General features: G+C 33.7%; 1 protein-coding gene across 1 annotated transcript in view; it reads left to right on the top strand.

Moving 5' to 3' along the window:
* LOC105320574 (MAM and LDL-receptor class A domain-containing protein 1) overlaps positions 1-26005 on the top strand; it is a 35425-nt gene that overhangs the window by 5582 nt on the left and 3838 nt on the right. The window contains exons 7-32 of the mRNA XM_034446675.2: positions 961-1045; positions 1315-1456; positions 1552-1627; positions 1730-1924; positions 2413-2539; positions 3444-3578; positions 4077-4192; positions 4752-4870; positions 5983-6128; positions 6519-6629; positions 6977-7065; positions 8629-8755; positions 9024-9187; positions 9555-9636; positions 11633-11847; positions 11999-12125; positions 13002-13171; positions 13831-13918; positions 16962-17080; positions 17213-17342; positions 17607-17776; positions 18163-18244; positions 22281-22394; positions 23890-23981; positions 24520-24646; positions 24872-25053. Of these exons, the coding sequence (XP_034302566.2) occupies positions 961-1045; positions 1315-1456; positions 1552-1627; positions 1730-1924; positions 2413-2539; positions 3444-3578; positions 4077-4192; positions 4752-4870; positions 5983-6128; positions 6519-6629; positions 6977-7065; positions 8629-8755; positions 9024-9187; positions 9555-9636; positions 11633-11847; positions 11999-12125; positions 13002-13171; positions 13831-13918; positions 16962-17080; positions 17213-17342; positions 17607-17776; positions 18163-18244; positions 22281-22394; positions 23890-23981; positions 24520-24646; positions 24872-25053 (3330 nt within the window). The remainder of the gene's footprint in view (positions 1-960; positions 1046-1314; positions 1457-1551; positions 1628-1729; positions 1925-2412; positions 2540-3443; positions 3579-4076; positions 4193-4751; positions 4871-5982; positions 6129-6518; positions 6630-6976; positions 7066-8628; positions 8756-9023; positions 9188-9554; positions 9637-11632; positions 11848-11998; positions 12126-13001; positions 13172-13830; positions 13919-16961; positions 17081-17212; positions 17343-17606; positions 17777-18162; positions 18245-22280; positions 22395-23889; positions 23982-24519; positions 24647-24871; positions 25054-26005) is intronic.

Genomic DNA, 26005 nt, shown 5'->3' with positions numbered 1-26005 from the left:
GAGTATTATGAGGTGATAATTTTGATCGGGGCGTGATCAAATCCAATAAAGCCCGAAGGGCTTTATAATTAATTTGATCATGCCCCGACCGAAATTATTACCTCATAATATTCAAAGAATTATTCCTTATTACTTATATTTATATAATTTTAAGGCATCGACTATTAAATATTTAAATATAAATAAGGAAACCCGCTGGCTCCTCAGTTTGGATTCATTTGAAGTTATGTGTTATATAGTACAAAATCTATTCATAATGTTATCACAGGCAAAGACACTGGAAAATGTAAATATTTTCAATTATTTTACCAGTCAGATGGTCAGTTTAAGCCAGTGAATCACTCAACCCAGCTACGCCTTAATGTTTTTGTTTTTTTTAAAAGTTGGGTTGGGGTGCAAACTTACATGAGAAAGGCATTGCCTCGTATCCTATAATTACGTTAGCTTTAGATTTTAAACACAGCTAAGACTGGGAAACAAGTATTACGTTTAATTTTTTTTTTTTTAGTTTTCCGATCCGAATTCCCGTCGATTCTGTAAATACTAAAAGTTGACGTTAAAAAAGATATAGAATTGACATCAAATCAATAGTTTCTGGTTGACGTTATATAAATAGTGCCTGTTTGGGAGGGTAACAGTTGAAATTGACAACCCTAGAAAACCATTGTCAACCGACGTGAAGCGGGGTGTCAGTGTCAACTGTTACCCTCCCAAACAGGCACTGTTTATTTTATTTAGATTTTTTTTTACTGTTTTTATATAGGAATGACGTGAACTCTACGGCGAACCGTACGCGCATAATTTACACGCATGTAACAATTCGTTGTGTTACCCGTTGCTAACTCTGAGGGTAATAGAGCGGATTACCAATTGCGTCTAAACCAATCAGATTTCAGTATTTAACATGAAAGTGTAATAAAATCCATTGTTATCCATTCTTATCTTTTAATTACTTTATAGAATGGCGGAAGAAAGAGGAATTTCGTGAAGTCGGCCACTCTCTGGACAGATAACATCATCCCTTACACCATTGACAGCAGTCTGTGTAAGTCGCTTATACTTAGTAATCTGAGTTGTTAGATACAGAGAATGACCACATACATACAGACGGTATTTGTGGTAAAGTGGTATGGGTCCAATAATTTGATTCTCAGAGTGTATCACCTGGTTATTTAGTTATGATTTTATTTAACACAACCATATTACCATACATGAAACCATGCGAATTCCTATCACCGTCAGAAATATCAACAGCATCAGAAAAAACAAGGCAGTTTGTGTACTTATGTTTTTTTATTTCGTTTGAAATTATAGCCAGATCTCAAAGAAATGTAGACGTAATTAACAAGGCCATTCAACAGTTCACTGACTACACCTGCTTGAAGTGGGTCCCCTATGGTTCGGCTGAGGCAAACAAGTTATCCCATTCCACCTACATTGAGTTCTTCTCTGGCAGGTACATATACAGACGTTTGTTTCTACAGTAACGGACTTTGTTGTAGTAACGTTGATGTCTATGTTTGCTGTTAATTGTGTTTTGTTTTGTTGCAGTGGATGCTGGTCCTATGTTGGCAGAGTGTTCTCCGGAAAACAACAAGTTAGTTTGCAGGACCCGGGCTGTGTATCGGTAATATAATGATAAATACATTGATATATAAAAATATTTAAAAGAAATAATTTCCATGTTTTAAGAACTGCCCTAGTTATGTAATAAACAAATTAACTGAAGGTATCGACAACTGTTCATGAAATGGGACATGCAATCGGCCAGCATCACGAACAATCTAGGAGTGACCGAGATAATTACGTCACCATGTTGTGGGGCAACATAAGGGGTGGTAGAAGCAACAACAACATGGCAAAATCCAACACCTACGACAGAAACCCTTATGACTATGAGTCCGTGCTTCAGTATAGTTTAAGGGTAAGTTTGTTTACATTTGCCGGGATCCAGTACATTTTAACGGTAAGTTTGTTTTTCCGTTTCCTTGCTCTGGTTAATCTTAACGGTAAGTTTGTTTACATTTGCCGGGATCCAGTACATTTTAACGGTAAGTTTGTTTTTCCGTTTCCTTGCTCTGGTTTATCTTAACGGTAAGTTTGTTTACCTTTGCCGGTATCCAGTACATTTTAACGGTAAGTTTGTTTTTCCGTTTCCTTGCTCTGGTTTATCTTAACGGTAAGTTTGTTTACATTTGCCGGGATCCAGTACATCTTAACGGTAAGTTTGTTTTTCCGTTTCCTTGCTCTGTTTTATCTTAACGGTAAGTTTGTTTACATTTGCCGGGATCCAGTACATCTTTACGGTAATTTTGTTTTTCCGTTACCATGCTATGTTATATCTTAACAGTGAGTTTGTGTACCGTTACAATGCTTCAGTATAATTAATGGTCTTGATGATCCTTTCTGCAGTCATTTAGCTCCAACGGACAACCAACCATTGAGTTCAAGGATCGGCGCCTGGATTTCCTGGCCGATTCTGCCACTGGACTCATGTTCTACGATATACAGGACATAGTTGACGCCTACAACTGTACAGGTAAAATATATTCAATTATTTCTTATGCGGTCTTTGGGTCTTTATGCATACTTATTGATTTTTATATACTTTTAATTACATGCAGATCTGCAGACTGGGAGCCAATTATTCATATAACATATGATTTTGCATTGCTTTAATACATGTACATCGTAAGGATCTTTTGATTCTTAAAAGAAGTTTAAATATGCAAACAAACGAATTGCTATCAAAATTATATAAGGAAAAATCCCTAAGATAAAAAATATGTTCAATTCAAGTATCCCATCCTTAGCTAAAAATAATAAATCAAAGTTTTTATATATACTAGTTGTAGTATTTTTCAAGCCGAATGTTGTACAGGTATTTAGATCTGGTATAAATGTCTAATATGGGAATAAAAGTTGAAATTAATGGTTACCATGCATATAATGCACACACATTTATTGCCTGTTTTTTAATTTGATATTACTTTGACAATTTACTTCCCCATTTGCCAGGTCTGGACAATCTCCGTTCATGAATGTTAGATTTTTTCCTCCAAAATTGGAGAATATAATTATGCTTACCCAAACCGTGCCCTGCCCGTCTCCCCCAAGTGTGTGTTTTTTTCATTTTGACAGGGATTAAAGCGCTGATCAGTAGATTGTTTGTACCTAATTGGCGTAAATTTTGATCTTACGACTCTATCACAAGTTCAAACAGTGTATTACTAATAATTTACTACATGTATATGAACAAGGTCGGGATGTTTCAGGTAAATGGCGGTACAAATGCAAAAAGTTGACGGGATTTACAAAGAAAAGATAATAATTTTTTTTTTTAATTTGATTTGAGATTCTGAAAAAAAATGTAAGCACATTCTTACTGTATTTCATTTTAGTTACGCCTCTGAGTTTCAAATATGAAAAATGAATGTTTTCAGAAACGTGCCGGGGCGCCGATGGAAACACCCCCCTGAAGCAGTGTCAGAACGGGGGCTTTGTACTCCACACCTGTAACTGTCACTGTCCCGATGGACTCACGGGGGATCTGTGTCAATCCGTCCGTACTGATCCAGGTAACAAGATACATAACAAGTTAGTTAAAAAAGCTTTCAAGATTCGAATTTTTTTTATCATTAATATCTGAAATAAACTCGCCCGGTATTTTCCTTTGAGTACAAAGTGAAGCACTTTGCGATTATGGTCTGTTACTTAATTTTTGTAATAAGGCGTATAAAAAAAGTTGTGATTAGGGTAACACTGATAAAAAAATTAGATCAGGTAGGTAGGGATTTTTTTAATTTCATATTTTTTTCTGCATGAATCCTAAGAGTGTTTCTTTGTGTCATATTTAAAAACAGATTTTTTAATACAAATAATGTAAAATTCACAATCGGATAAAAACGGACATCTAAAAATGGTAGGTTCGGGGCATTTTTCTAGGTTAGGTCGGGTTACCCTAAACACACAACTTCTTTTCTAGGCCTAAATATATCCATTTATCATCGAAATATAGTTTGATTACATACCTAAGATGGTTACATGTACATTAATTTTGTTTGCACACTGAGCAGAATGTGGCCCAGGAATTATAGATTTAGCTGACGGAGAATCCAGGACTATAACGTCACCAAACTTCAACAACGGTGGTCCCTACCCAACCGGCAAAGAGTGTGTCTGGTTGGTGAAGGTATGTATTTCATTGAAATTTATGGATGGAAGTATTTTTTCTGAAATTATTTGCTACGTATTTGGCATTTCCAACAGTCAGTAAAACGGCTTCAAGTAGAGGTGTATCATCCACTTATACCAACTCGTGTGTCGTACGTGCACAATCAAATAATCAAAAAATTGACCTTCCAGTTACAATCTGATAATTATACGATATAGAAAAACACTTGAATCTGTTTTTAAAAAGTATATCGTATAACTAAGAACCATTCCTTAGCTTGTTGTAACAACTCAAAAAGATTTTCCGCGCATAACGAAAAGACCTCAAAATGCCATTATAGATGTAGAGTATCAATTTCAGTTTTTGGCTACATATGATTAATTCTTATCAATCACGTTCAAGTTTAAAATATTTGGTTACAGTTGTAGAAGTGAAATTTAACTGACTGAATTTGAAAACTATTACGTGATGTGTTCAGTCCTTAACAAAATATACATGTAGATAACCCAAAACTAACCATTTGTGTTCTCATCATTAAAACTCATTGTTTTTTTTTTGGTATAATATTACATCTTAGGTTATGCCAGGGAAATTTGTAAAAATGACCATAGAAGAGATGGACCTTACAACCGCAGGGTCAGCATGTGATCATTGGCTAGAGATACAGTACAACCTGATTGGTCAAACTGGTCCTAGGTAAGAACTGGATTATTTATTTTAGACAATTAAGATATTATTGAACACCTTTCAATTTTATTGCCGACAAAAGTACATTATAATCAAAATACCTTTACTGGGTTAGAATTTTCAAATTCTGAACTATTTGTCCAATTGTTCAATAAATCGGTTATAACTTTTTTGGAAAATGAATTTATACTATAAAAACAAAGACGGGATTCAAGCTTGTGAAATTAATTGTCCCATACTGCATTAAGAAAAGGAATAATGAAGGTCAGAGCTGAGCATGACTCACTTAAATCCATGTTTTTTTCTCGCCACTATCCAAATCTACATATTACATTGAACTGTAATACTTGGTATTATTACTCGTTCGCACTATAGATATCAAATATACATGTATGTAATTATTTCATGCATTGTCAAATAATCAGTCAAGTTATTACAAACCGAAATTGCACTAAAAAACAAGGAAAGAAAGACAAAGTAATGGAAAATACACGCCAATGTGTGCAACAGCCAGACGGTAAATATTACCAAGTGGGTAATTTTATCCGTAAATGGTTCATCTGTTTTTTTTTTCAAACCCAAAGGATTAAAATATTATCAAAGCTGATTTGTTTAAAAATGTCAAATTTCTCTTAAATTGGCAAACTGCGTTATGTAATTGGTGTAGAAAAAAACCAATTTGGCTTCTTTTAAAATAGATATTTATTTTGATGTTATTTTGATTAATTCCTAACGAAAAGTCCACGGCCGCCTGCAATTTGCGTTATTATGCTTTAACCCCCCCCCCCCCCCCGGTTAAATCAGTTATAAACGCATTGTGTACAATACAGGAAAATGCCAGTGACGCCATTTAAGCATTTTAACTGATACAATTTTGATTAAAAATACAATAAAAAATGAAGTTATAACTTCGCATCTACGCCTGCACGTAAATAAAAATAGCGCAAAGTGATGTGTAGTCGATTCTACTCAGTCTCGTTAAACAAAACATGCATAAATATTTACAAAAAAGGCTTATTCGTGGAAAATTTCATAGTGAATCACGTTTCGTGATCATAAGAGCTTGTTTTTAATTTTGAAATTGAAATGTTATTGTTAAGAAATTAATTTTGATATTCCAGACGATGTGGAAACGTGAGGAAGGAGACCTATGTAACAGCATTGCACGGGAACCCCACTTTGATGTTGCTCAAGTTTGACAGTGCGTTCGCGTCTACCGCAACGGCGGGGAAAGGCTTCAACTTGACCGTGTCATCTATGGGTGGAGGTAATGAGACAGGGGTTCAAATAACTTAATAAACTACGCAGGCAGTAAAAGCGGTACAGGTAACAAGACAGGAGTTAATGAATTACACAGGTAGTAAAAGCGGTGCAGGTAACGAGACAGGGGTTAATGAATTACACAGGTAGTAAAAGCGGTGCAGATAACAAGACAGGGCTTAATGAATTACACAGGTAGTAAAAGCGGTGCAGGTAACAAGACAGAAGTTAATGAATTACACAAGTAGTAAAAGAGAGTTTGTTAAACAGAAATATGACTGAATGTGACAAAAATGTATTTATAACTACATGTGTTTATTCCTTTTTTATTTATTCGTAAATAGTTTAACTCAAAATAAGTTATATTAAATTGTTATTTTTAAAATATACCATTTAGGCTGCAGGGCAATGCCATGTATGTACGGAAAATGTACGGAAGTAGGTTCTGATGATTACACATGCTCCTGCGAGAGTGGTTTCTCTGGAAAACACTGCGACACATACTCTGGTAAGTAGCCATACATGCTGATTGAGAGATAAACCAATTTAAAACCATTCCCTTGAGGAATAAAAACAATTGAAATCGAAAAAACTTAAGCAACTTCAGATTCATATGTATTTGTTAAACAAATCAAATGTATCTATTTTTATAATGAAATATTTCCTTTGGTGTACTTCAACCACAATTGAATGTGTTACATATGTGTACCATGTTTACTTTGAACGGTTTTTTTGTTCAGTATACGTGTATTTGTATGAGTTTGGCTGCTGGACTGTTAATCAGTCATGAAAAGCAATGACTATCGAACATATTTACAAATGTTAATTTAACCAAAGAGACGATTTTTTTTGTAGGAACGGGGGACATTTTTTGTGGCTTTGAAACACCAAATTGCTTATTTAGAAATCCCCCAAGCAATTCTTACATTTGGATAATAACATCGGTAAATATGACGTTCAATTAATCATTTGCATGTTCAAATTCAATATTATAGTATTTAAGTATGTAAAATAAATACTCTTTTGTTTTTTTAATTAATGCATTACATGTAAGTATCCAGGAAAAGAAAACATCTTTTTTCTGTGAATATGTGGGATGTTGGTTAAACATAAAAAAGGATACCAACGAGTACAAATTATAATGTATTTTACAGTAACATATGATAAAAAAATATCTTTTTTAATTATCATCAACTATATTTGCATTCTACTGTGTTTTTTCATGAAATTCTATGATCTTAAAATGTACCTCACTACACCTACACTTATACTTTTGAAGACACTACGTCACAAGATGGCGATTTAAATGTTTTGTTAAACTGTTTATATCGTTCGATGTGGTTGTATATCGTCGTAGCTCAGTGGTTTGGGCTTCTGAACCACAGATCATGAGTTCGAACCTGCCTGGAGCCTTTGTTCATGTTAACCGAATTAAATGTTTGAAAATGTAATTTTTTATCCAAAATTGCATATTATTTGGCCTATTAGACTTAAATACTTTTTATCCATTATGATATCTATAATAATCAAGTAATTTTCTGCTGAGTTGAGAAAATATATCACGGTGTAGTGAGCCACCTTATCACTGCGTATGAATTTATATGATCTATACATACAAGAAGTTACCAAATATTTGTCTCTGTAATAAGTCTCTGTAAAAAGATGTATTTCACAATGTTGTTAAAACGCAATGTTTTACAATGATTCAACAACAATAAAGTTGTTTCTTTTGTTAAAAGCAGATTTAAAAGAGATTTTTCATAGATTATATTTTTAAGGCTCGTCCTACAGTCTATGTATTGACGAGTTGAAACCGGTTTTAGAAACAACTGTTCTTGCTGTTACTAATTTAACCACCCCCCCCCCCCCCCCCCCAATGATCTGCAATTTATACCGATTTATTTTAAAAAAATAATTTCACTAGGAAGGGATATTGAATATAAGCATGACATGATTTTTGACGTCGTCGTTGTCAATATAACTTCGGTCAGTTGAGAAGAAAAATTTTAATAACATACCATTTTTCTAAAAATAAAACGCACGGTAAAGTAAAATACAGAAATTTAAATTATTTAAGAAATGAACTCGATGTCTATCCAAGTTATTCATATTCGTATAACGTGGGTTTGAGCAATTTATGCTTTTTCATAATGCGCTTCGCGGATTATTTAAAGCGTAAACTTGTCCATTTTATGTAAAGCGCCTTAGAGTGATAATTTTATTATATAGGGCGCTATAAAAATTATTATTATTATTATCATTAAACTGCTCAAACCCAGGTTATACTCGTATAACTTGGATAGACATTGAGTTTATTTCTTAAATAATTTTTGTCTGCTTGCATGACGATAGTTAGTGACACAATGTCAAAAATAAATTATTTAATGCTATAATATATAGTTTTACATATCAGTTTAAATGCACGCATCTTATATTTTAAGTTATTTTTTTAAAAAAATCATTTCCTTAGTAAACATTTCTTCCCCTTATTCTTTTAATTCCACCAGGGCTCCACAAAATCCTCTGGCACCGGTCCTTCTGGCGCTAAAACCGGAAGTCGGTATTTGTATGTTGAGACGTCATCTCCGGTGCCTTCGGGAGCTTTATTTCAATTTGAATCTCCGTATTTCTTAGGTAAGTCTTGGGACGTTGACATTCGATAATACGTGTATTTTTGTTTAATTTAATATGTTCTGTGTGTACACCGTTTTATCAACAAATATGGAAATGGTTTTGCAAAACAACTTTATATGTTCTTAAATAGAGTGCATGAAGATATGTTTTATTTAAAAAAAACCCTACTTAATGTCAACTATAATCAATCATATAAAACTTTTCTTATTAGCATTTGCCATTTAAGAAATAAAGATCTGTTATCTTGCTCGGTTACCTTTTGTTGTAGGGGGCCCTAGATGTCTGTCCTTCTGGTATCACATGTATGGCAGCGATATGGGAACCCTCAGTGTGTCACGTAACGGAACACAGCTCTGGACCAAAACAGGAGACCAAGGCAATACTTGGCATTGGGTTCAAATGAACGTTGGAACATCATCACAGACGTTTAAGGTACTCCAGGTGTTTCCTTGAAATCAGGAAATGCAGTGACAAGAATTTTAACAAGTGACTTAATGGCATGGCTGTTTATTCAGTCATCTTTCAGTCATATTACTGTAAAGATTAGTAATATGAAACAAATTTTTCATGTAAAGGGCATATAGATGTCTTTTTATATTCCTTTGGCAAAGGTTAAAGTAACAATTAGATATTTTTACTATCACACTTAATTTAACAGTTCTAGCAAAAATATTTAATACAAGTATTCATTTGTTAACCATATTTGTAATCCCTTATATGTTAGAATAAATAGCTATCATGTACTTGATAAAAATGTATTTTACTACTTCAAAATCAATTTACAACTTTCACCTCGAAGGTGACGTTAGAAGCAGTAAAAGGAAAAGGATACAAGAGTGACATAGCAATTGATGACGTCACATTAACGTCAGGAATGTGTAGTAAGTTTAGTATTTTTATTGGGGTTTTACAAATAAAAAAATTAAGGCTGGTTATTGAAAGGGTAGACATATATGATAACTCCTCTCACAGTTTCCAAGATAGGAATGTGATGTTTTGAAGATCAATTGTACATATATCCGAGATGTGCATATTTCTAGGATTTTGATTTTTTTAATACATGTATTTATGAAAAATACCAGCAGTTAAACTTTGTCATTTTTTGGAAAAAATCTTGCATATAGAATACCTAATTTCTAAGGTGGATAGGTATTGTTTATCAATTCAGGGTTGCCAAATAGATTATTGATACTGTTCGATTCACACAAAAGATCCAGAATGTAGGCTATGCCTGTCCACCTCTCAAAAGAGAATATCACAATGACAACCTTTCCCTTGTTTTTATCTTATAACTTTTTATCAAATAGCTAAAAACATTATCGAAAATACTAAAGAAAACCCGTCCATTCAGCTTCGTCCATGGTTTGATGGAAGTGACTCCTGTAATAACGTACTATTACAGGATTATTTTGACAAATCGCACGCTCACTGAACATTGAATAAGTTAAAGCTGACATGAATTCATAAAAGTATTTGGTCGCCATATTAGTTTCGATCGCTCCTCTACTGCCACTGGGGTATATATACCGGTTGAGAAAGTTGCGGTCAGTTGCTTTCCGATCGAGGCATTCGCGTTGCACGGACTTCTAAATGCACGAACTACACATTGTAGTAAAATGTAGTAATAAAGAATAAAGAAAACAACAATCAATGAAATACAAAATGTATTTATTCTTTGAAAGGATGTCCAAGGTATACGTATTATTTTGCACAGACAGTGCTGCCTTACTTCGCATGCACATCGAACACATGTGTCGTTCATACAGAGTGCATAACGTCTGCATCTTCTTGAAAACCCCGGCGACACTACATCCAGCACAGTAGCTAAATGATAGTAAATCCAACAAAGTAACAACGTTTCCATCCGTTCCTACAAAAACGCCACATTTCTAAAATCCATGCGATAATTGACATTGCTCGAACTGCCACAGTGTGTGGTTTGCGCATGTGCGATGTTATAACATACACAGGAAAACGGTCTACAATTATCGAGGAATTTTCGAAGTATCTTCGCCTGGATTTCAGTCTGTCTTGTTTCGTCGTTTATTGGATATATCTTGCCAGTGCAGTGGTTGTCATATTATTTTTGTTCAAAACGCGTTTTTACAAGTCTTTTCGTCCAAGGTAACGTGTTCGGGTGTATGAAATTCCTGAATGCGGTGAAGCATGAATAGTGCTCTCGGTCTTATATAGGGGTGTGTAGCGATGAGCAGAACAATGGAAATCGACAACTAATATGGCGGTAGTCGGAGATAAAAGAGAAATAATGCGTATTTATGAATTCATGTCAGCTTTAACTAGTGAAAAAAGGATAACCGGCTAATCGGTGAAAAAGTTATCAGCACAAGTCCACTAAAAAGAAATTAAGTGTAACGGCATTTTTGCAACAACACCTATGTATATATATAGGTAAAGGCAATTTAATGAACCGAGTTAAAATTTTGCACAGACCTTCACATTTAACTTTACTTATAGTTTACTTGAATTTTCTTTTAAAACTATTGTTCATGCCCTTTTAAACAATATTCATCAGCTATATTATCATTTTTGTACCCCTTATTTTGTTTCTAAATATCCTTATTTAAATAATAAAGCTTACTAGACTTGATTTCTTATCAGCAAGACAACAATATCAACTGGGCATATTTTAAATATGTCGTATTATTCTCTATTTCTTAATATTATTATTTCATCAGAGCATGAACTTGTTTTCTGATTAGCAATATATAACTGTTTTGTCATATTTGCATGTTTGAATATTTTGATTGTCGAAGGCATTAGTTTATGTTTGCAACGTCCATGTTTTAAGCACAATTTCGCTGTGTGTGTATACATAAATCCTATGTTGTATAATTATTAACTATTATTAAACTGTAGCTGGCATTACTCCATCACCGGCTACACAGAATCCAACAACACGATCTCCAGTGACATCTTTCCAAACAACTCTATATCCAGTAACATCGTTCCCCACAACACAGACCTCGTCACCACCTGTTGTAGACCAGGATCTTCATTGTACTTTTGAAACTGGAACATCATGCTTCCTGAATAACAGCAACAATGATGATTTTGATTGGCAGATTCAAAGAGTAAGATCTCGTATTTCTATCGGTGTGCTATGTGTCAACATGCAATTACACACGAGTTAACAATTTATGCGAATTAAAAAATCGGGTATAGTTTAATTCATATAGATACGCCATTACATGGATGTGCTTTCACGGAGCCATGTAATTTCAGGGTCAAACGCCGTCTCGTGGAACAGGTCCTAGCTCAGCTTACGAGGGTCAACTCTATTCCTACACCGAAGCCTCTGGAAAGCGAAAGGATGATGTAGCCATTTTAGAGAGCCAATATGGCATTACAAGTACGTCTTTCGTTAATAACATAATCTGTATGTCTTACATGAACACTGTCACTTCTTCAATTTATATGTATAATAAAATTGTATTCTTCTTTAAACTGCATTTGAATATTTTGGCTAAGCGGGGAGACGTTGTTAAAACTCAACTATTCTAGTTCGAACTTTCATTGTGTCATTTTATTGATTGATATGTTTTACTTATATGAGACAACCGCCCCAAATATTGCAAAACACAATATGGAGGTGTCTGTTACGTTTAAAAGAAGAGTTTTCCTGATCACATATTTGATTCTAAGTCAGTCTGTTCGTCCGTCTGTCACCTACCCCCTTTTTTCAAATTTTCGCTTTAATATAAACAAAGCGAATTTAAACCCATTTCGTCAATGTTTATAAGAACTCGTTTTATTTGTTTTGACTTGTTTTAAAAGTTACTTAAGGAATATTGGCAATTTTTAAAAAAATATTTAATTAGAGAAAATGTAAATCAAAATAGCAACCTGGGTTGGAGAAAATATCGTTTTTCATATGAGCATCGTGGCCTACATGTTCTCACATATTGGGTGAATAAGAGGATTTTTTCATCATGTTGCACCTACACTTCATAGTTTTGTCTTTTGAAAATTTGATCACATGGGATTACTTCATTCTGTCTCGCTGACTGTACAATATTCGGATAGTTATGGGTTTCGAACCGTACACACCTGCTTAGCACACCTTACAACGCGGATGAAAATGCCGAAATCAGAGTAAATTTGAACATTCCAATGACTTTATAGTGTGAGGTTTTTTTTACATAGCAGGAGGATTTAATTAGAATGTGTCTTGAAGATTAGAATCACAAGTGATTTAAACTCATTCAAATAAATGTTTATATTGTAGCTACGACATTCTGTCTTTCCTTTGCTTATCACATGTATGGTGCGAAAATTGGTTCCCTGCGAGTGGAGATAGAGTCTCCTAATGGCGACCAATACTTATTCAGCAAACAGTACGCCCAAGGAAAGAACTGGATCGTCACAAGTGTCGATGTTCCACCTTCAAATGGAAAGGTACCCTAGTAACCTCATTTCCACACATGTACTGCACGCTTGAAACATTGGCGAATGCCTTACTGAGGTGTATCGAACGGTCAGACAAAGTTTTTTATGCCAATTCTCAAGTTTTAAGAGAAACTTTATTATGTAAACAAGGCTCATGCAATGTTTTTGTTTACATTAGTTTAATATACCCGAAAAAGCTCTTTTTCAAGCTGATTTTTCAATTTGCGATTCGTTTTGAACATTAACATTTCCTAATGTTTTTGTCACATTAATTTTACATCTAAACTTAGAAGTTTCTTACAATATCTTAAAATATAAACAAAACATCACATGAACTTTGTTTACATAACTAATAGTTAACTTGACGGCACAAATTATGGTTGAACATCAGAAATGTCTGAGGCATTGTAAATATCAAAAACGGAAAAAAAATTAAATTTGAAAAAAATCACTACCATGCCCTTTAAAGCCTTCTCAACAATGCACTGATCTTACTCGGTTCAAATTACCATATTGATGTAATGGCATTCATCCTGATTAGTAATTATAATTATAAAATTGTTACCATGCGTATATTTACCTCTCCCAACAAAATGGCATTTATACATGTACATTAGGTATAACATATGTTGACGTTGAAACAAGAGCATATTTTGTTCCACTTAAAGATCCGGTTCATTGGTGTCCGAGGAAAAGGATTCTGTGGTGATATTGCTATTGACGATATCCATTTTGTAAATGGCAGTTGCAATACTGGTAAGTATCCCAATCATTTTTGGTATATGAATGTATATTATATGAAAACTTATTATACCCCCCGCAAACGAAGTTTGGGGGGGTATATAGGAATCACCTTGTCCGTCCGTCCGTCCGTCCGTCCGTCCGTCCGTCCGTCTGTCTGTTCGATTCGTGTCCGGTCCATATCTTTCTTATGGAGAAACATTAGAAGTTCTTACTTCACACAAAGATTGCTTATGACCTAAGGGTGTGTCATGACCTTGAACCAAGGTCATTCGGGCAAGGTCAAGGTCACTGGCAGAAAAAGTGCAAAATTCGTGTCCGGTCTATATCTTTCTTATGGAGAAACATTAGAAGTTCTTACTTCACACAAAGAATGCTTATGACCTAAGGGTGTGTCATGATCTTGAACCAAGGTCATTCGGGCAAGGTCAAGGTCACCAACAGAAAAAGTGCAAAATTCGTGTCCGGTCCATATCTTTCATATGGAGAAGCAATGGAAGTTTTAACTTCACACAAAGATTGCTAATGACCTAAGGGTGTGTCATGACCTTAACCCAAGGTCATTCGAGCAAGGTCAAGGTCACTGACAGAAAAAATTGCAAAATTCGTGTCCGGTCAATATCTTTTTAATGGAGAAACATTGGAGGTTCTTACTTCACACAATGATTGCTTATGACCTAAGGGTGTGTCATGACCTTGACCCAAGGTCATTTGGACAAGGTCAAGGTCAATGGCAGAAAAAAGTGCAAAATTCTTGTCCGGTACATATCTTTCTTATGGAGAAACATTGGAAGTTCTCAGTTCACACAAAGATTGCTTATAAGCTAAGGGTTTGTCATGACCTTGACCCAAGGTCATTTGGGCAAGGCCAAGGTCACTTGCAGAAAAGTATAAAACTCGTGTCCAGTCCATATCTTTCTAATGGACAAATATTGGAAGTTCTTAATTCACATCTAGAATGCTTATAACCTGAGAGTATGTCATGACCTTGACCAATGGATAATTGAGGAAGTTCAAGGTCATTGTTAAAAAAAATCGGGCTCAGTATACCAATAATTCAAAATGTTTATATTAAGTGGCTGCTTGACATGTGGAATTTCGTTTGATTCGAGTCATGTTTGTTAACATAAGGATGCAAATGTCTTCATGCATTAACAGTTAACTTGAACTAAAATGGAATTTAAAGAATAGAAATTGGTTTGTGTACTCATATAAGCATTAACAGTTTTAAAAAATAGAGCAGTTGTTATTTATAGAAAATGGACGATGAAATAGATTCTTTCAATATTTTCTATAATAGAAAAAATACATGAGTTATGATTTTTCTTAGCGGGGGGTATCAATTGTGAGCTTGCTCACAGTACCTCTAGTTTGAACAGTTTTCCGTGAAAATCAAACATTTCAGTTTCATGAACATTTGAATATAATTAAGGTGGAATAAGTGAAAAACTCTGGAAAAACTCACTCAAAACAGGACATTATTTGATAATAAAAGATAATACTATAAACTGTATATATGTCAAATTAGCAAAAAATTTGCAGTTTGGGGATGAAAAATGAATATCTTAAATAATTAATTCAGTAAGTAACAACGAAAGCCCCTGCGGGATTCGAACTCGGGATGTACAGATATATAAGTCCGACACTTTATCCACTCCGCTAGGAGTTAGTTGCATGTTGTAGTCGATAAAATCCTTTTTATAAAACGAAATGTTGTTTCTATCAGCGGTCAGCCATTTTGTGATGTGTTATTCCACCTTAATACATTCAGCAACGGAAAACTCGCTATGACCTTGTTGGACAATTGTTGCATGGATGATACATCTAAGGTTAAATTCTACTTAAAAGATTTAAGATGATATATTTTCAACAACTTTTCAGATGAATAAACAGAAAAAAATTATATTGATATACAGTGGATTTGAACACAAGTTCTTGCAACTTACTTGGTTCTCATCCTAATTCAAATAATTTACAATTATCATCATCTATCTACAGAAAAAGAAAGAAAACGACAGAATAGGAAAATATAATATTATACTTATGTAAATCAGCAAAAATTAAATTTTTGCACAGCAATGAAAATTCTAATATTGGTTTTGTAATTTATATAGGATCTCTCATGATTTGCGATGGTATATGATTTTTATCCAACGAGTTGTGTGTTTTCTATCCCCGAGCCTTGGCGAGGGGATAGAAAACACACAACGAGTTGGATAAAAATCATATACCATCGCAAATCATGAGAGATTCTTTTTATCACATGTTTTACGAAGTATTTTGTTAATCCCAACTTTTTCTGTAAAAATTGTGATTGTGAGCCGCACAACACATTATTTACAACACGTCAACAACGTTACGCATGGAAAAAAATTTCCTTAAAGTATAACAAACATACATTCATTTTCGAACATTTTTTTATGAATTCATGACAAATAACTGAAACAACAATAAATGTTTAAAATTTATATCTCAACACCCCTCAACTGAATTAACTATTTACTTTTTCATTCTACGTCAATCAACCGTCTAAACCTACGTAATGATTAACTATGACGTCACGTGGCGTAAGAACACACAGTGGAATATCAAAAATTTATCCCATGAGTGATATCCACCGTATATTGGGATAAACATGTGATAAAAGTTATTACTTCATAGTAGATATGCGAGTCTATAACACTTTAATCATATATTTGGAACAGTTCGGTAAATGAAGTATTTCTTGCATTCGGAAATCGTTTGCAAACAAATAAAAAGTGATTATCTTTTTTCTTTCCACATATGCAGTTTGGAGAATCAGTAATATATATTTTGTGTAGATCATAATTGTAAAATGAACAGAAGCATAACTATTAGCGATAATTTTGGTTAGCTAAATCTTTTTTTCCGGTTAAAAGAATAAGACATAATGTTTAGCAAAAAACCCAAAAAAAACCCAAAAAACAAAAACAAAAACCAAGACAGTAAAACCAAAACTATAGTAAAAATTAGATAAAAAAGCGATAATATGCACCGATTAATTTTAATGCATGTATGTGGTTTATTCTCGACGAAGCTCCTTTCACTACCACCCCAATGCCAAGCACCCTCCCTCTAAGCTGCACGTTTGAAACCGGAACCGAGTGCTTCCTGAAAGACGCAGGATCTGACGACTTTGATTGGACTGTTAGAAGTGTATGGTTCATCATATATGATATAGTTTTAAAATGCCGATATAATTAACATTAAAATTCTTGTACACAATCATCGTGTTTGTATTTAATTTTAATGATTTAAGATTGTATCTTCTGTTTGCCTTTTATATAGGGCAAAACGCCATCATCGAAAACTGGCCCGTCGAAGGCAGCTGAAGGAATCAAATATGCGTATATTGAAGCTTCCCAGAAAAAGCAGGGCGTAAGGGCTACGTTAGAGGGAATAGTACAAATGCCTAAAGGTATAAAATTACATATCGAATTATCTAATTTGGACTTTCGACTATATTAAATCTCATACTTCATTATACTTACAATGTTGTACCTGAATACATCACGTTTCTGAATTTAAAGCATAATCAATTATATTCCTTTTATCTTTGTAATAAGAACGTCAGGTGCCATGCATAATGCTTTAAAAGAAAAAAAAATATTGTGATTTAGCACCGTAAGGTTTTGATTAAATGGTAAAAAATTATCATAAAAGTATTGATTTTGTGTTTAAGATGGAGACATGTGCTTATCATTCAATTACCACATGTACGGAGAGACGGTTGACTCCCTGGAGGTACTTTTCCAAGATATGTCCTATTTTCATGAGGTTGGTAATAAAGGAGACCAGTGGAACAAAGCCGAATTTACTCTGTTTAATGTGGACAGTACAGTCGCTCCAAAGGTAAGACCTTAGTCCCTAAATCTTGTTATTAATATCCACTCGGATGACCTATCGTTTCCGCTCGCCGCCGTGCGCGTGAAACTCTGGCTTTGTGTAATTCATCTCTATGGAAGCATTTTTAATTTTGTCGGAATTACCACGCCAATTTCACCAAAAATTGGAGAATTTTTTTTCTTCAGATAAATGAAAAAATTGTGAAATTCAAATTCTGAATCCTTTATATTTTGGATGAAATTAGTTATTTTTTTGTATTTTGTAGAAAAATCAAGTAAATGGTCCTCTTAATCTATTTATTTGTTCGAAACTTAATGTAAATATATGTCAGTAAGCGCATTGCCAACAATAACATTTTGTTCTAAAAGACTCAGGTATGTAATTTCTTTTAGATACAGTTCACAGCTACCCGAGGATCTAATTACAAAAGCGACATAGCTATTGATAACGTACAACTCACAGAAGGAGAATGCGGTAAGTACATGCTTAGGTTTATGTCTCAGTATGCTGATTAAAAAATGAAATATATCCCTAATTACCTCTCTTTTGTTCAATTCGATGCAGTATGATTTTTTATATACTTTGATTCCGGAAAATACAGGTAAAAAACCACTTACACACTTGAATTTAACGGAAACGAATTCTACCTCCTTATCGAATAACGTTGTATGTCTTTCAATTGATTGTACACATTTAGAAACATCCTTTTTAAGAAAAGTTTTCAGAAGTTTGAATTAAATTTTTCCATGCCAAAAATAGTCGATTTTCGCAAAACTTATTGTATTAGAATGGACCATACTTTTCGAATTCTTTTTAGCTTTTAAATAAATCCTCGACTGACAATTTTTATCATACTGACGAAGCGTATGTTTAAAAAAATAGAAGCCACAAAAGTTGATTGAAAACAAATTAACATATTAATTTTTGATAAAAAAACTTATATTGAATTTTAATTGAAATGCAAATATGATTTTAATTCAAGACATAACATGTAGTTTTTGTTTCAATTTCTTAACTTTACCACTCATTAGAACATTTGATCTTAAACGACGTTGAAAAATAATAGACCTCGCAGAGTTCAACTGCTTTAATTCGTTAAACACATTAAGGTTTAAATTTATTCACATAGTTTTTTCTCAACCATTGTTATTACATGTATATAGATGCCAAAGTATATCAACTGATTATAAAACACATTTTTAGCTCACCTGAGCTGAAAGCTCAAGTGAGCTATTCTGATCACTTTTTGTCCGTCGTCCGTCCGTCCGTCCGTCTGTCCGTCCGTCTGTCCGTCTGTCTGTCCGTCTGTAAACTTTTTACATTTTGAACTTCTTCTCTAAAACCGCTTATCCAATTTCAACCAAATTTGGCACAAAGCATCCTTATGGGAGGGCGAATATAAATTGCAGAAATAAAAGTCCGATCTGTATTCAAAGCTGAGAAAACATTGAAACGGTAGAAAAAGGGGGGTGCATTTTTAAAAATCTTCTTCTCAAGAACTACTGATTCCAATTCAACGTAGTTTAGCATAGATTATCCTTATGGGAAGGAAAATATAAATTGCAAAAATTAAGGTCTAATTCTGTTTCAAATCTGAGTTATTACGAAATTAATAATAAAGGAAAGGCGTGTTTCAATCAGTTTAATAGCTTCGGATTCGGCATCCGGTAAAATGGGTAGACAAGACCTGGCCTGGGCAAAACAAAAGATTGGCAGTTCTTAATCTGCCAATCTCATTAAAATTTCAGGATATTTGATAGACCAATATATTTGTATTTGCTGTAAATATTGCTGCAAAATAATGCGTATTTGGAATTGACGATTGCCGATCTGCCCCGGCTTTTATTTTGCCACGGCCCGGGTTTGCGTACCCATTTTACCAAGACTCGTATTCCATACTTCTAAAACGAGGTTCTTTGTTTAAAGCAGCCATGACATTATACGAAAAAGGGTCGATCTGACTATGATGAATTTGCTTGTTGTGCAACAGTTCGCGAACGAAGGGAAATTTTTGAAACACGCAAAATATATTGGTGCCGATTTTGTGAAGTAAATTGAGGCTAAATATTTCAATGCGTTGACAGTTTTCACACATGACGTTGGTGTTAGCTTGTTCTGATTTTCGTTTCGTTTTCATTATTTATGCTTTGTAACCTGGGAACTATCGTCTGTATTTCGTGATTTTTACGTATCAAATCAAACAGAGACTTCGGTAAATCAAACAGTTAACTGTTTACCTGCGCAAATTCAGCAAAATCTGATGTAGGGGTACTGAAATACAATTCATTCTATCGGTAATTCGGCATTATCTTTTGCGTAATGGTAGATTAATGCAATAGGTTTTGTTGAGATGCTCGGCATTTTCTCGAGTTTATTCAGTTTAAATAGAGTTTAATATCGCTGTCGGAAATAATTATGTAGGTATATACATGTACATGTATGTATATGATTCATTTCGAAAAAATAAATTGTGTTCTTTATTTGTTATAGTGCATGTTTCTTGTGTTTAATTGTTTACAATTTCTATTTACCAACCATATTTGAGTGTTAAGCTTCGCTTTTAAGCAAGATTCAGAGATTTGCTCACAATTCTATGTTTGTACACAGATCTTAAAAACTAAAGATTAAAAAAGTAAAATAATTGTCAATATTTATTAAGAAAATTTTCAAAGTCTGTTCTTCCAGAAACCAACTTTAACAACTTATTGTATTGTAAACTTAACCTTTTTTAGCTCACTTGAGCCAAAGGCTCAAGTGAGCTTTTCTGATTACAATTTGTCCGTTGTCTGTCGTCGTCGTTGTTGTCGTCGTTGTTGTAAACTTTTCACATTTTCATCTTCTTCTTAACATCCACTGAGCAGATTTCAACCAAATTTGGCACAAAGCACCACTAGGTGAAGGGGATTCAAGTTTGTTCAAATGAAGTGCCACGCCCTCTTTAAAGGGGAGATAATTGAGAATTATTGAAAATTTGTTGGTATTTTTCAAAAATCTTCTTCACAAAAACTATTCGGCCTGAAAAGCTTTAACTTGTGTGGAGGCGTCATTAGGTAGTGTAGATTCAAGTTTGATCAAATCATGTTCCCCGGGAGTAGGGTGGGGCCACAATAGGGGGATCATGTTTTACATAGGAGTATATAGAGAAAATCTTTAAAAATCTTCTTCTCAAAAAGTATTAGGCCTGAACAGCTCAAATTAAAATGGAAGCATCCTCAGGTAGTGTAGATTCAAGTTTGTTCAATTCATAGTTCCCGGGGGTAGGGTGGGGCCACAATTGGGGGATCAAGTTTTACATTGGAATATATAAAGAAAATCTTTAAAAATCTTCTTCTCAAAAACTATTAGGCGAGGAAAGCTCAACTTTGAGTGGAAGCATCCTCAGGTAGTGTAGATTCAAGTTTGTTCAAATCATGGTCTCCGGGGGTAGGGTGGGGCCACAATTGGGGGATCAAGTTTAACATAGGGATATATAGAGAAAATCTTTAAAAATCTTCTTATCTAAAACTATTAGACCAGAAAAGCTCATATTAAAATGGAAGCATCCTCAGGAAGTGTAGATTCAAGTTTATTCAAATCATGGTCCCTGGGGATAGGGTGGGGCCACAATAGGGGGATCAAGTTTTACATAGGAATATATAGAGAAATTCTTTAAAAGTCTTCTTCTCAAAAACTATTAGGCCAGGAAAGCTCAAATTTGAGTGGAAGCATCCTCAGATAGTGTAGATTCAAGTTTGTTCAAATCATGGTCCCTGGGGGTAGGATCACGTTTGTTTAAATAATAGTCCAGGGGTAGGGTGAGGCCACAATGGGGTATGAATTTTTACTTAGGAATATATAGAGAAAATCTTTAAAAATCTTCTTTTTAAAGACTATTTGGCCAGAAAAGGTTTAAACTTGTGTAGAGGCATCCTCGGGTAGTGTAAATTCAAGTTTGCAAAATCACAGTCCCTAGTGGTAGGGCGGCACCATGATGACAGTTTGAATTTTTACATAGGAATATAATGAGAAAATCTTTAAAAGTATTCTGGGAAAGTTTTCGGTTCAAAACTCAGTACTTAGTGTGAAAGCACAGGTTATGCAGATTTAAGTTTGATGAAACCATGATTCCCTAGAGAAAAGTGGGGCCATGAAATGGGGGGGGGGGGGGGGGGTATATAGGAATAGAGAAAAATCTTCTTACAGGTACAACAACAAAAGGGGCTTGGTATTTACCAAAAAATAAGAGGTGGATAAAAATTGACAGATTTTCATTTTTTTTTTTATAAAGATCTACTGTACTCAGTTGTCAAGATATTTTGATACTGTAATGCTAATTTGATCAGAATTAAGGCAATTGTTGCTCAGGTGAGCGATGTGGCCCCTGGGCCTCTTGTTTGAATATTACATTGTTCATGTGTGATTTTTAATACCTTTTGTCTTAAAAACTTTAAATTTCATTGCAAGCGAGGCTTTGTGCCATTTTAATACTATTTTATCGATACTTATGATGCATACCTACACTGTTTTCCAGTGATAGATTGCACGAGTAATCCCTGTGGTCCGAATTCCCTCTGTGTCCAGGAGACTAGCACTACTTACCGATGTGACTGCCGCCCAGGCTTTACTGGAGTGTTATGTGATGTTGGTTAGTTTATTTGTTGACTTACAATTAACAAAGAAATATATTAATTGCAAGGTATACAAATCAAAGGTTTAATAAGTCTGTACTTGTGGATTTACCACCATTTCACTACTATCTTGTATAATATTACATTCCAAGAAGTTTAACAACCAAACCGGGTCTTAAACATTATGACTATTCATTTAAAGAGAAATAAACATTACATGTGTATTTGATATCAAAATATTATTTTATTTTTTATTTTTTATGTTTAAAATGATTTACTCGCTCGTTTGGAATGATTGACTAGAATTTGAATGTCAGAAGTCAAGGAATAAGAGAGCAACAGGAATTAAAAAAAAAGTCATTGTTATATGTTTATATTTGCAAATATGTTTCTTTATATTAAACTTTACATAGACCCCTTCACGATAACTGCGGTACTGTTATCTTGCAGGGCAAAATGGTAAACTTTGCCGAAATTTCAGTAGATAGATAATTAAATGACGTAAATGAAACAATTGACGTTACATCATATCTCACCAAACTATGTCATTTGGCCTGCAAAAGAGCAGTACCGCAGTTACCGAAAATTAGCGAAAATGTTCAAATCTGTATGAACTTTTTCACGACGTCACAATGACCATAGCATGCACTTATCTTTTATGGGTTGGATTATTGTAAACAAAATCTTGGTACTTTTAACAGTTCTGAACGATTTGTCTTTCTCAAACGTAAATATAAATAATAAACAGCAATGTTAAAAAGTTCACCGGATATGAAGTTTGTTGGTACGTGATCAAATCTACTGAGAAGCCCTTCGGGCTTCACAGGATTTAATTACGTGACCAACCAACTTCGTATCTCGGTGATCTTTTTAACATTGCTGTTTATTACTTAAGTAAATAAAGCTCGAGTCTTATATTTATTTGTTACACGTAATCAATAATGTAAAGGAAGGAATTAACATTACTTGTAAAAAAAAATAGTTACAAGCAACATGAAATGATTGATGTGTTCATAAATATTATCAACAAAAGAAAGCAACATTTTGATCGATACTTACCAATGCAACTAGGTAAACAATATATAATAAGACTCAGCTTTGTTTACAAAATAAAGAGTTCCGAATTCTTTATTTAGCTTGTAACTCTATACTTGACGATTTTAAATTTTGACGAATATTTGAAAATTTTCTCGAAGCATTATTAAAGAATACATGTATTAAGCATTTTAAGCATTAAAAATTAGAAAATAAAATATTTTTTTTTTAAACTCAAATTGTGTCCAAGTCCCTTTCAAGTTGAACAATACTACCTCCACAGCGTCAAATTTTTTAAACAAAGACCTGAAGCATATTTAAAGCGTTTATTTGTCAAAGCTTTTCTGTAACTTTCCAACCTACCTGTAACAATTTTCATTTTTTTTTGTTATTGCAATTTTCACAATTCTGACTTATTGATTCTTCATTTATTTCATATATTTTTCAAAACAACAAAACTATTATTTTTAATTCCAGTACTTGGTCAGGCGAACTGCACATTTGAGAAAGGGGAGGATTGTTTCCTAGGGAACAGTACTCTCGACGATTTCGACTGGCACCGTAAATCTGTAAGCTTTCACATATATTACATATACTGTATACAGATTTATTTTTGCCCTGTTTTATTTTCGCCCTTTTTCACTTGCAAACGTTACGTCTTGAATTCACCGAAACAAAGTTGTGTATAAAGAAAGGCAGTTTGAGACATAGGAATTCGCCCATGTTGTCTTAAATTCGCCCGTTGACAACGAGGACGAAAAGCGCATAAATAAAACGGGGCGAATATTTACCTGCATACAGTATTTCAAACAGATATATGACCAAGATTGACTCTAGTGAAAAGTGTCTGTGGAATATTAGTATCAGAGTTTTGGACCACCAAATACTCAGCGAGGGCATCTGTTGAATACAGACAATCATTAAAAATGTGTATACTGAGATTATCTATGTGATGATGGAGGTTATTTTCTTGGATTTATTAACCATAGCCTTCATTGAAATCTTTGTTGACTGGAACCATCAAAACAGAAGTTGTTGTTTTATGCTTACATTCTTCTAGAGAAACTGTACACTAGTATAATGATAAACTTTTAAATTGTGTCAAAGGGGAGAACTTCAAGCTCCAAAACTGGTCCAGGTTCTGCCAAACAGGGTTCATGGTATGCATACATTGAAGCTTCCGGCAGGCGTCCTGGTCAGAAAGCAGTGTTTGTCTCCAAATATATGTTTGAAAGTAAGTATTCTGATGATTCAATTAAACCTTGGGAAAAAACCCAAAAGTGTGTGCTATTAATAATAGATAAGGTTTTTAATTTATTTGAAATGAAGTAAAATATTTCAGTAAGCCGAATTCATTTCAAAGATTGAGAGATTCAAATTATAGTTAAACAATAATTGATCAACATGTTTCTGAATAGTCTTACTACGTTCGTCATTCCTTTTTCCTTTCTCCTTTCAGGTGGAGATCGCTGCCTTACGTTTGCATATCACATGTACGGAAAAACTATCGGCTCTTTAAAAGTACTACAGGAAACAAACATGAATACAATAGAAGTCTTTTCTAAATCTGGTGAACAGAGCAATTCTTATTCAGATTGGAAAATGGCTTCGCTTGATATATATCACCACATGAACGATACAGTGAGTGTAGAGCGTGATTTTATAATATTACATGTACAATGTATACACAAATTTTCCGTTTGATATTTTTACGTTTCGATTGAATGTTATTAAGGATTACGTTTACTCAGGGTTTGAGATTTTAAAAAATAGTTTTACAAAGTTCAAAATCTGAACTCCAAAGTTGTTTTAAAAACACAAAATAACAACGTTATTAACAAATATCAATATTGATATCCATGATTAGTTTATTTGAGGAAGATACGCTCCGACAAAGGTAGATTAAAATTGAAACAGAGGAAATTCGGACTAATTTTTTCATTTTCTTATTTTCTCTTAAAATCTTTTTGTTCCAGTGTAATTGCAAAAGTTAAGTTTTTATGTGTTTTTTTCATATCATTTTACATATTTTATGGTTGTATTTACTCGTCTATAAATTTATATCACTGGCTGACAAGCGATTGGAAAAATCTTTAAAATACATAAAATCGATTCAAAATTAAATATCTCGAAATTTTGATCATTGACCTTATATAATGTTAATGACAACATAATACAGACAATAAAAACAGCTTTAGGCAATCAATGGTTTGGAGCTCCTATTAATCAATTTTTTGCAAAACTCGATCAAAAATTGGTATAATTTTAGAAATTGATAGAGGAAATTCGGACTAAATTAAACTTAAGATATCAGCTTAAAACGATTCATTCAAATATAAAATTAGTAAAACTATTCGTATTTTATCATTTCCCAATCTACAAATTGTTTTATTTTTTTTTATAATTAAAAAATAAAGAAAACCTTGAAAATGGTGGACAATTTTGACAAATTTTGACAATTTTTTCAAAAAACATTTAGAGGTCACTAGCAGAAAAAGTAGGTCATTGACCTAGTTATTTGAAAAAGAAAAATAGCACCACAAAAGTGGGGCTACAATGAACAATAAGTAGTTTTTCGTTCCTATTAGTGGAT

The sequence above is a fragment of the Magallana gigas genome, chromosome 5, assembly GCF_963853765.1.
Source record: "Magallana gigas chromosome 5, xbMagGiga1.1, whole genome shotgun sequence".
In the NCBI taxonomy this organism is placed as follows: domain Eukaryota; kingdom Metazoa; phylum Mollusca; class Bivalvia; order Ostreida; family Ostreidae; genus Magallana; species Magallana gigas.
The sequence above is the reverse complement of the archived record's forward strand: the minus strand, read 5'-3'. Positions and strand labels throughout refer to the sequence as shown.